At 35.0% G+C, this 12,751-nt stretch overlaps 1 protein-coding gene across 3 annotated transcripts in view; it reads left to right on the top strand.

Annotated features, from left to right (window-relative positions):
• mbnl3 (muscleblind-like splicing regulator 3) overlaps positions 1-12,751 on the top strand; it is a 253,728-nt gene that overhangs the window by 202,949 nt on the left and 38,028 nt on the right. For 2 of the 3 annotated variants that reach the window (XM_051935117.1, XM_028815760.2), the window contains exon 7: positions 9,991-10,026. The exons of the other annotated variant lie outside the window; for it this stretch is intronic. In XM_051935117.1, the coding sequence (XP_051791077.1) occupies positions 9,991-10,026 (36 nt within the window). The remainder of the gene's footprint in view (positions 1-9,990; positions 10,027-12,751) is intronic. 3 annotated transcript variants of the gene reach the window in all.

Genomic DNA, 12,751 nt, shown 5'->3' with positions numbered 1-12,751 from the left:
TAGCTTTTGCTATGACAATTAACAAATCACAGGGACAACCATTCGAAAAAGCCGGTTTAATTATTAGAGAGAAAGAAACAATATTCACTCACGGGCAGTTATATGTTGCGTTGTCACAATGTAACTCCAAACGTGGAATCAAAATTCAATGTGATATTGACAAAAAGTTAATTCCAAATATTGTTTTTACTGAAGTTTTACAGTAAAAGTGTAAGTTTAAAAAGTATTTGCGTGTTAATTTTAAAGCCAAACAAAACAAAAATGTATAATGCAACAAATACCTCTAATACAACATGAAACATAATTTTCTTTCAATTTACATCTTGCCTGAAGAAGGGGCCTGAGTTGCCTCGAAAGCTTGCATATTGTAATCTTTCTAGTTAGCTAATAAAAGGTGTCATTTTGCTTGGCTTTTCTCTACGTTCAATTTATTACGTTTTACTATTTTTTACTATGGGTAATTATTCGCTGTAATGTAAAATAGTTAGATCTATTTTGCATATGTAACAATTCCCATGAAAATAACAATGTGTTTGAATTGTACCTCCGTTTACTCATACACAAGCGGCAGAGCCCCCTAGTTTTATCAAAAATAAACTAACACTAAATTAATATTGTGTTCTCAGATTTTGTTTTCAGACCACAATATATGCGTCAAAAGTATCCCCACTTTGACATTCAGCATTATTCTAAGAGGTAATATGCCCTTTAGAGTGTCATATACTTTAAGTTTATGTATTACACATCTGCATCAAACTTGCTTCCACTTGAACTGAGTTTTTAAAACGGTTGCCATTGTTTTCCCCATTTAACAGGACCTCATATTAGTATAAATGCGGTATAGGCCTGAAGAAGCATGTTTACACTCTGCAGTGTTTGGGCTACTTGTATGAAGCATATTCAGAACCACCAATATACCAGAGAAGGAGATGTTATTTTCTGTTATAGGCCCCAGAGCACATATTGGTTTAAAGCAAGTAATCTTATTTTTCATGAGATTCCTTTCATGTCCTTTATGTGACTGCATAAGGAAAGATTTTTTTGTAAGATAATAATTTGTAATGCATTACAGCGCTTTGATTTCAGAAGGTTAACAGACATTTCCTAAGGCTGAACAGTAAGGTGGAATGGCATGTGTAGACCTCTGCCTTTTTAAATTAATATCAAAGTATGCATTCATTCTTACCTTATTTATATAGAGGTAAACAGCGATAAGATACAATTAACTTTTGATATTCTTCCTCTCACTGTACCATGTTTAAAAGCTAATGCTTTTGTTTCTGTTGCTTGCGGTGCAATGTATTGCTTTCTAGTTGGTGTGTGTGTGTGACAGTTGTTACAGCACTCTGGTAAACTGTAAGCAGTTGCCTTTAAAAGTAACAAGATCATACATGAGGTGTTGGGTTTTTTGTTTATCAGATTTTTTTTGGTTAGGAAAATATTGCAAGGACCAAAGATCAGAAACATTCAACAGTCCACCTGGTCTATAGTTTGGTTTTTTAGAGTTAAAAATTGGTAATCCCAGGCATCCAAACTGCAATTTGTCCACCCCTGCATTTTCAGTTTATTTTTAATCAATTACTGAATGGATGCTTACTATGCATTTTTGAGTGCAAACAGCATTTATTTATTGTTATAATACTTTGAAAAAAAGAACCGTACCTTCTTTTGTAATAGTAATCTGTCATTTGTCTTGTTTCTCCAGTTTTCAATACAAGTTATTTTCCTCCACACATTGACGACTTAGAGCTAACAAACATCTACACAACTGCATGTTTTGTTTGTAATGTAGTAAATAGATAGTATAATTCTAAAAAAATACCTTAAGGTAATGCTCTTTAAAAATAATTTACATACATATTGCTCTTAACTTTTTTTTGTAATTTTGCCAGTAACAAAAGAATAATTTTTCATTTATACAAAAAAATTATCAACAGTTTAAAACTGCTGCCACGTGACCAATAGTGATGTTGCATGTGATGCAGCTTTTGAGGTAAGAATTCAAAATATCTTTAAAAAGATTTAGTTAGATGGGGACCAGATATTGGGATTTTGAAATTGATTTTTAGATTTCAGTTTGGCACACAGGTTGTTTTTAAGCATCATATTCTGGTGCGCACTATTTTGTCTCCACAGTTTCTAACTCCAGCCTGTTCAATGTCTATTGCCTAGGTAGTTTACTTACAGTCATTTTCTTGACTAAATAATTCTTTATTTGTGTTTATAAATATAAATCTGTTATTTTTTTACACTCCTCACAATTATGTATTATGTGGGAATAATTATTCTTAAATTAATCTACACCTGCTACAGGCAAACCTGTGACACAGAAATGGCTGCTGCAGAGCAAAACTCACTGCAGTTTGTCTGTTAGTCAGAAAACATGTATAGATCTCATTGACAAATCTTTTTATTTATAAACAATGCGCAGACACCAAATTGAAGGTAGCTTTACCAGAAATATAGTGGTGGTGTGATGTCACAATCTAGCCACAGAGGTGTGCACACATCCTTGGAAGCTCTAAAATGTTCTGTTTATGACATTGACTGGGAATGCCTTCAAAAGAATAAAAAATAAACAGACATTAAATAAGCCAAACAAAATCATTTAAGTTCTGACAGATCCTTCAGTTTAAGATGTGCACTGTAAATATGTCTGTCAGGATTGTCTGGATAACACTAATCAAATTGGCGAACCAAAGTAGGTGCATAAACATCATTACTTGAAAATCGGCCATTCCACTGTAGCAACATCAAGTAAATAGGATATAAAACTTTCTTAAATTTCTTTCTAGTTTATAGCCAACCAAAGCAAAATAGATGGATATAGTATGTAACTGGAAGGATGTGACAATGTCTAAATTACAGGACCTATCTGTTTAATGGTTTTAAAAAATCCAGTAAATGTCTGAGATACTTTCTGTAGTTGGACATCCAGCTACAGGTTTTAAGTCTTCATTCCCTGTGTGAGGAATCATCAGATTTCTTAATCAAACACCTAATTTTCCCACCTACAGCATCTTGCCAAACATTTAATCTCACTACAGATTAAATTTGCAGAATTAGATTGAATACAATAATTGAGATTTTTCTCCAGTTCCTTTCACATAAATAATTGAGCAAAAATTTTGAAAAATAATGATAGATTGAAGGTTTTCAAGGTAATAGTGCATATATTAACACTCATTAGGCAGAATGTCTTAATTTGTAATGCCAGTAATCCACAACAAATCAATAAACATTGCCTTGTGTATTACCTGTATAGGGCAGCATGGTGGCGCAGTGGGTAGCGCTGCTGCCTCACAGTTGGGAGACCTGGGGACCTGGGTTCGATTCCCGGGTCCTCCCTGCGTGGAGTTTGCATGTTCTCCCCGTGTCTGCGTGGGTTTCCTCCAGGCGCTCTGGTTTCCTCCCACAATCCAAAGACATGCAGGTTAGGTGGATTGGCGATTCTAAATTGGCCTTGGTGTGTGGGTGTGTTTGTGTGTGTCCTGTGGTCGGTTGGCACCCTGCCCAGGATTTGTGCCCTGTGTTGGCTGGGATTGGCTCCAGCAGACCCCCGTGACCCTGTTCGGATTCAGCGGGTTGGATAATGGATGGATGGATGGATGGATTACCTGTATATTATGAACACCCTGAAATAGGCTTCTTTGAGACTTTTCAAATTCCAGTTAAGTTAAATCAAAATTTTCTCTAGTAAATTATAAATGTTTTGACATGTAATTTAAACAAAAGATACAAGAGTTTCTTTGAGGTCTGGATTATGCAAATTAGAAGTGTAAGTGAAAAGATATTTTGGCATAATCTAATTTTCTCACCATTCTCTTCTAACAGACATTTTATTTATTTTTGCAACAGTCATGTGGAAGTACTCATTTTACAGTTCAGTTTTATATGGGTACTGCAGAAGTAGGAATTAACTGATTGCCTAAACAGCTGCCTGTTATTGATTGTAAACACAGTTATTTCATGATCTGTTGTCAGATACATGCCTGCCACAACTATAAATGCCTAATTCATCACTAAAGTGGGCAGGGAATATTTTTCATGAATTTTAAGTCTCCATCTGATACCTTTAAAAAAGGATATTTTTTCCCTCAAATTTCCTTACTTAAAATAATTAAAAATCATTGCACACAAATGGTACTATTTAAACTCAGAATTCATGTTAGCTTGAACAAGTGTCCCCCAGTGAGGTAGTGGTTTACAGCTCAAAGGGTTTAAATGCTATGACTTTTTAAAATTTATGTAGCATAATGTCACATCTGCTTTCTTTCAAAAGTGTATGGTTAGAATGCAGTGCATCAATGGCCCTGTACATTTTGAAACAGTAGAACAATTTTGATGAGAACAGGCTATTCAGGTCAAAAAAATTCATCAGCCTAATTGACCGAATTTCTCCAAATAACATCAGCTCAGGTTTTGAAGATATCTAAGTGCCCATTCTCTTCTATACTACTTGTTCCATGTGTCTGTGGTTATCTGTATAACAAAACTATAGGTGATTTAAGGCATTGCCAGATGATTACTAATTTTAATATTAACAGGTATGCAGTCTGCATTAATTCTTTAGGTTACAGTATGTCAGCAGTTTGTTATGAAATTAGAACACGGACAGATTAGACTATGTACAACATGAATCTGCTTGGGGAGGCTAAACCAGTCTTGGGCTACTTCAGTAAAGTATGTCAGTTCATGTCCTGTGATCTGCAGTGCCACTAACACCCTGTTTTCAAATGTTCAAAGAAATTCTGAAGAATACATTTTCCAACAATCACTATTGCAAGCAAATAAGAGAACGAATGTATGGGTTTAATAAACGGCATCTCGATCTAAATAATTAAGAAGTATTAAGGCCATAATTCCTATCTCACGGTGTGTAAACTGTCTTATCATCCATCAGCATCATGCAAAATCACAACATGTTTACAGAGCTTACAATATTACAATATAATTTCGGATTTATCACTTAGACTGTGTAATAACAGAAGTAAGGGAAACACAGCAAATAAAATAAATGTAAACCTGGTATGCACAAGGAAACTTAAGACTATACCCGTAGGATTTTACCAAGGCTGATAGTTGACAGGAAAACATAATTGGCAATACTGCTGTTGAGGATAATGTGATCACTGCATTTAGCATGGGTGAACATTTTAGCATTTGTATTCTGCATTTATTGCAACCTTGGAATGGTTTGAAACTTTAAAAATAACCGGCTAGCCACTACTACATACAGGTTTAATTTGCTTTACCTAAACTGTCAATCTGCTACAGTATACTTTGGTGTAACAAACCAGATGAGCTGCCAAATAAGATCAGACACTGTAAAATGTTAAGATTTTTTATACAAACCTTGCAAATATACACAACTAGCCGACACCCACCATAGCATACAGCGGTGTAAGAATAGGAACGGAAAACGGTGAGAAAGGAATTCAGAAATCAAGAAGAAATAAATACTTCTTGAAAGATGCAGTGTGCATGTAGAATTTCCGGCCAAGCAGGATTACATGTGAAAGTGATAAATAAATCAGGCTTTCCGAATTTACGTACTATGGCCATGGTATCCTGATAGTTTTGTTGCATGTATCTTAGACTTCCTGGAAATGTGGACAGTAATATGATCATTTTGCCTACACGTACGTTGTTATTTTCAGCGTTTGCTTGCAGTGCGTCTAATAGTTCCACGCGCAGATCATGTTGATGTAATCTGAGATAGTTGAGACACGCGCCCTCTATTTTAACATATGCATCTATAACGTACTGTTGGAATAATTTGTCGCTGGTGTGCAAAATACTAAATGTATTCCTTATTGCTAATCTGTACGTGTAAAATTGGCATTGAGTAAGCCTTATTCGCTTGGTGGTTCATTTATCGGAAACATGTTGTAAATCTTTGTGCCAGCCAATGGCTCCATAAGGGAATAAAAGTGGGTAAACCATAGGATCGCAATTCATATTGAGTGTGGAAATCTGTTTATAGGAGTTGCCTATGGGATAGATGCAAATGTCCCTTTCGGCAGGCGTTTCGCCATCTTCACCGACGAAAATCGCTGCAACATCGGTGTGTCATGTAGGGGCATTGTATCGTCGTAACTCCTGCCTAGGGTTTTCCATGAAAACCATTCGTACAGATGCTGTTGGATTGGACTGAGCGATTTTATGCATGTGTTTGTATGATTTAGTGAAGCGGTTGATGGTTCTGAGCATGGAATCTAACTGGAGAAGTACATTTTCGCTGCATGCAGAGTTTACTTTATTTTGTAAGGGTACTTCAGTTGCTTGCGCTGTGTCAAAAACATACAATTGTCCATATCCTGGAGAGGTAGAAGTGTTAGCATATAGTGGAGAGATTTGGTGATAAATTTGCCCGTGTATTTTAAAATAGTATAGTCCATGGCCAGGAGGTTGAGTTATCTGTGCACCCATGGAAGCAAACGCTAGAGAAGAGTTGTATTCTCGAATGTGTTCATGATAATTTTTAGCTTCTGATGTTTGCTGTGTAAGAAGCTGTTGTAAAGACACAGGTGGCTCCCGCAAAGGTGGTAAAGCTACTTTTCCATTGTGGCAGCATGTCGAGTACTTGTTGGATGTATTACGCTCAGCAGGCCTGTATAGTACATGACATGGAAGAAGACGAATAGGAATCAAGAAATGCCGTGTCGGCTGCGTGTGGGCGGGACTGGTTTTGAAGAGGAGCCGCAGGTAGCATAGGGAAGGGTTTGGAAGAGGACGAATAGGAATCGAGAAATGCCATGTCGGCTGTGTGTGGGCGGGACCGGTTGTGAAGTGGAAGCAGGACGAACCAGAACAGAAATATATATAAGAGATGTAAACATGAAACAGGTATACAGAAATAAATAAGTATAAAAATAAACAAAACATAATTCAAACAAACGTCTCCTATCAGTCTCTAGGTTAAATAGACAATGCTGGCTTAACTTATGATGTAAGAAGTATTGCACTTAACACCACATTGGGTCCAGAATTATCTTGTCCTAAATTTTGATTTCCCTCCCAGGTATGAAAGGAGCAGAAGAGACAAAGAAAAAGTTTGGGGTTCCACCCCATATATTAATAATAGTATCTCAAAAAGACTTCATGAGTGCAGAGTAGTCTCAAACTACTGACTGCAAGACAGGACTAACTGGGGAAGGCAAGTGGCTGGTTTTATAGGTGGTGGGAAGTAAGAGGAGGATCCAACAAAGAACAGGCGGAAGTGAGGTCAGTAGGGCGTGGTCTGGAGATGGAAGTGGAACTTGGTTGGGGTTTAAGTGGTTTTTCCTTCTGGTCATCTGCAGGGGAAGGAGAAAAGTGCACTTCTTCAACCCATATCCCCGCATTTTACCATTAGTTAAGCCAATTGACTGCCACCCATTTATTTAAACCAGTGTTTCCCAAACTCAGTCCTGGTGAACCCCTGTGGCTGCAGGTTTTTGTTCCAACCAACTTCTGTTTTTAATTGAACTCCTGGGCTAATTAAGTGAACTGATATTTCCCAAGTTCTGTGTTTAGGTAACAATATAGAAACTAGAAAACTAAGTTTGCTAAAAAAAAAATATTAAAATGTACCAAGCAGTTATATAGGAATAATGTATTTTTTTTTCTTTTCAACAGTATTTTCATCTTGATTTTCATTCTACTTTTCTAGGTCTTCTAATTGTTTAATTAATCTATTATTTACTCATTCATGGGTCGGTTGCTAAAGTACTTGCAGCCTTTGATTATTCAGTGTTGTTTGCCAGCGTGTGTGCTCTGCTCGTTTTAAATTGTCATTATTAAGATACAACAAAGGGGGAAAAACTGCACAGAGAAAGGGCAAAGTATAATGAAATCAACAAAAGAGAGTTAAGCATTTAAATCTATAGCAAAAGCAGAAATGTTTCTAAATGTCTTATAAATGTAAAAATCATGCTGCTATGCTTTTCTGAATGTCGAATAAAAGAAAAAAAAATACCAGCTAATTGAATGAGATCAGTGCTATCAGGTGTTGTCACTGATCAGGAATCCGGTTGGAACAAAAACCTGCAGCCACAGGAGTTCACCAGGACCGAGTTTGGGAAACACTGATTTAAACTGAGTAGCAGAACCAATTTAAGCATGCATAGTAGCAAGAAAGTGTCCATGGAAACCAGCATAGAATTAGCACAGATGACATTATTAAAAATGCAACAAGACAAAATAAGCACATGAATTAAGTACAAGGAATATAAAAATGCAAAAATATTCTGAACATACCCAGACATGTGTAACTGTAGATCCTGACACCAGTGACAGTCAGTAAGTACAAACTGGGACAACCAAAACACAGGCCTGTGGAGAATCAGAGAACTGGCAAGATAGATAATGTGCTACAACAGATTGCATGTATGTACAGTATGCAGTGTATACATACATATTTACAAACAGTATAGTATTTGAAAGAAATACAGAATGAAAACCTCTTTTTGACCAAATGTAACAGTGTTAATACACATTTTTGCTGAATTTTACAGCTATCCATGATTTTTTTAGCATGCATATTCTGTTAGGGGATAATGGGAAGCTGAAGCCTATCTCAAGAATATCCATCATAGAGATGACACACATTATCACTAATAAATGACCTGTGTGTAGTCACATTAATATGCATCTTGAGGATGTGGATAAGGGAAAACTCTTACGAAACATACAGTCTACACGTGAATAGTGGTACGGCGGTCATATAAACTAGTGTTTAACTGTGAAACAGCAATGATAAATATTGAGCCATCATACTGCCCTATATTTTACATGTCAGATAAGTTTTCAGACTACAAGTTGAGTGCACAAACTTTACAATAAGCATTCTAATGAAACTATGAGTTAAGTTAGAAGTAAAAATAATCTTATTTTGAGAAATAAACTGTAAAATAGATTATTTTGTTCAAAATCGAAACGATACTATAAATATAGTGAAAACAAAATGTATTAGTATTTTAGACTTAACTAAACATACATTTCATGGTCAAGTTGGGCTAAATTTCTGCAACTACTGCATTGCATTTTTGCATTTAAAAATTAAATTAGTAGACAGGTTTATAGCGTATTTTCAAATGAGCCACTTGGTAAATTTTATTTTATCACTGTGTTTTATCTATTGGTTTGGTCTTCTTTTTTAAAATGTATTTTTCAATGTTGCCTTATTACTCTTTGGTCTTAACTTTTTTCTTTAATTACACATCCCTGACCATTGTATTAAAGTTATTATTATTTTTAATAATGTTGCTCATAACCCATTAGTAAATAACAAAAGTTTATAAAACATTTTATTGGGAATTGTGATATTGTTATTAGCTTATCAAAAGTTTTGTCTCAGGTAGAATTTACAAATGGATATATTTAATTGGTATCTGTGTCATTGAAAATTTACTTTAAATAAATGCAACATTTTTATGTTTCCTAATTAATAAATGTATTGTACCTTGTGAAATAGGCATCTGAATATCTTTTGAAGGGATATATACTCTGCCAGCAGTTTGATAAATTCATGCTATCTGGTTCTTTTATTTTTCTTTGACTGGTCTATAAATTGTATCCCTTGTTGTATTATATGCAATAGATAACTCTTCTTGTGGCTTAAACAATGTATAGTATTAAACTGTCATCTAAGTAAATGCACATATGTTTTTGAGAAATGGGTGAAGATGTATCTGAATGTGTTGAACATGAAAGGTATATGTAGCATATCAGGAATTATTCTTTTCAAAGGTTTAAATAATACCTATATTGAAAAATTAATTTTTATTGGTTTTGATAAGCTTGGTACCAAAAAAAATCAACAAATTAACTTGTTTTATCATTTAGAGCTTAAAAAGAATGCTTTTTGTGTACGTAATTTTAGGTTTTGAATTTTGAATTTATTTATGGTTTTAGTGTTGAAATATAATTTTTATACAATACCCACTAACACCTATCTTTTTTGTTCTTTGATATCCATCTTTCCTGCCTCACTGCATGATGTTGCAGGGTCTATTCTGTGCATGACTCCCACTGCAGGCGTTGGTAGGTGTCCCTTCTTTAAAATAAGCTCACCAAGGGAAAGGGAATGGGAGGGTGCTGCTGAACATTTTATTTCTGGCTTTGCAGATAAATCCTGCATTTCAAGATGAAAATGTTCATGGCCTAAACCTCATTTTAGTTATATTTATCACTATCTTTTTTATAATGTATCTAAAATTATACTGCAATTGTCATTTTATTGTTGAAACTGAAGAAGATTGATGTAATTTATATTCCAGCGGTTAGGGTTCAGTGAAGTTGTTTTTTAGAGGGTGTTTTTATAGTATAGGATACTGATAAATAGACTGTAGATATTGAGCTAAAATATTTAACACATTTCTTAATACTTATTATATTTAATTAAATATAAATTAATGGTGAAAACACAAGTATATATATTTTTACTTGTTAATATTATTTCAAAAAGCATTCTTCATAGAAAGTTTCTAGTAGTTTTGTTTTGCAGAGATAAAATTGTGAGCTGTCTACCAACAGCTCCCTCAAATTAGAGTGTAGCTGTGATATCTGATATGTGGTTTTTAACATAGTACATACACTCACCGGACATTTTATTATGCACACCTTGGTAGTACTTTGTCGGACCCCATTTTGCCTTCAGAACTGTCATAATTCTTTGTGGCATAGATTCAAAATGTGCTGGAAACATTCCTTATGAATTTTGCTCCATATTGACATGATAGAATCACACAGCTGCTGCAGATCTTTCAGCTGAATATCCATGATGCAAATCTCCTGTTCCACCTCATCCCAAAGGTGCTGTATTGGACTGAGATCTGGTGACTGTGGAGGCCATTTGAGTATAGTGACCTCATTGTTATGTTCAAGGAACCAATATGAGATAATTTGAGCTTTGTGACATGGTGCATTATTCTGCTGGAAGTAGACATTAGAAGATAGGTACACTGTGGTCATAAAGGGATGGACTTGGTTAGCAACAATACTCAGGTAGGCTATGGCACTTAAACATTGCTCAGTTGATACTAAGGGGCCCAAAGTGTGCCAAGAAAATATCCCCAACACCATTATACTATCACCACCTGGCTGAACCATTGAAACAAGGCAGAATAGATCAATGCTTTCACATTGTTGATGCCACATTCTGACCCTACCACCCGAATGTTGCAGCAGAAATCAAAACTCATCAGAACAGGCAACTTTTTTCCAATCTTTTATTGTCCAAATTTGGTGGGCCTGTGCAAATTTTAGCCTCAGTTTCCTGTTCGTAGCTGACAGGAGTGGCACTCTGTGTCATCTCCTGCTGCTATAGCCCATCTGTTTCAAGGGTCAATGTGTTGTGCATTAAGAAATGCTCTTGTACATAAATGTGTTGTAACGAGTGGTTATTTGAGATACTATTGCCTTTCTCTCAGCTCAAACCAGTCTAGCCATTCTCTGACCTCTGGCATCAACAAGGCATTTTCACCCAGAGAACTGCCACTCACTGGATATTTTCCCTTTTTCAGACTCTTCTCTGTAAATCCTAGAGATGGGTGTGCGTGAAAATCCCAGTAGAAAAGGCAGTTTCTGAAATACTCAGACCAGCCCGTCTTGTACCAATAACCATGCCTTATTCACAGTCACTTAAATCACCTTTCTTCCCCATTCTGATGCTTGGTTTCAACTTAAGCAGGAAGTCTTGACAATGTCTACATGCCTAAATGCTTTGAGTTACTGTTATGTGATTGGCTGATTAGATATTTGCATTAACAAGCAGTTGAACAGGTATACCTAATGAAGTGGCTGACAAGTGTAGATGTGCCAGTTTAAAAATATCTTGTTTTGGTCAGTTATTTAATTGTTTTTACTCCTGCTTTTATCAATAGTACGTGAATACCTTGTGTGGCAGTTGCTTCCCATGTTTAGATACATAACTATTTAATTTAAAAGATTTCAACTTGTCGTCTGTGATAGGTTGTGTGTATCACCCATGTTGTTTTGTGTATGGTGTATGAAGGAGCTAATGCTTCTTATATTTTATGACTTGCTTGCTTTGTGTTTTTGTGTAGCTTTTAGAAAATAAACATATGCCTCTTGTTAAATGATAAAACTGTAATATTTTGTCATTTTATACATTAATACAACCATTGCTTAATACAACAATAATTTTGAAATTATAAATGTGTTGCGTAATATTCAACAGATATTTACAATAGTATCTGTTTTATGACTAGCAGGGTACTAGAAATGTTACATAAGAAATCATAACAAGAATTTGAAAGTATGATTGTGTTACTCTTCTTTATTACTCCTTTTCTTTAACTTCTGACTAATTTTTGATTTTTACAAAATCCTAATTTTGATAGGCAGCTATGAATAATTTTGTAACATTTACGTAGCTGAACGTACATTTTTAATGGCCATAGGCCAGTCTAGACTTTGCGATGATAATATACAAATTACCTTATAATTTGAAGAATGCATATTTATTTGTAGGTACTGCAGGCTAAGTAATCTTGAGATACTGAGATTCCAAATTATAACATTAATATGAGTTTTGACAATTTTACCAATTTATGATTTTTTTTGTCTTTGTCCAATCAGCCCTGTGAATCACGCACTAATATACTGTAAGGTATACAGTTTTTTTTTGTAAAGATATATTTTTTAATTACACTCCATTCCAAGATTTAACTAAATGTATACTGTTTAGAAAAATTATAAACTTAAATTTTTTCAAACCAAGAATGTAAAAAAAATAAATAAATAA

The sequence above is a fragment of the Erpetoichthys calabaricus genome, chromosome 12, assembly GCF_900747795.2.
Source record: "Erpetoichthys calabaricus chromosome 12, fErpCal1.3, whole genome shotgun sequence".
Taxonomy (NCBI): domain Eukaryota; kingdom Metazoa; phylum Chordata; class Cladistia; order Polypteriformes; family Polypteridae; genus Erpetoichthys; species Erpetoichthys calabaricus.
Note: the sequence above shows the minus strand (reverse complement) of the source record. Positions and strands in the feature narration are given on the sequence as shown.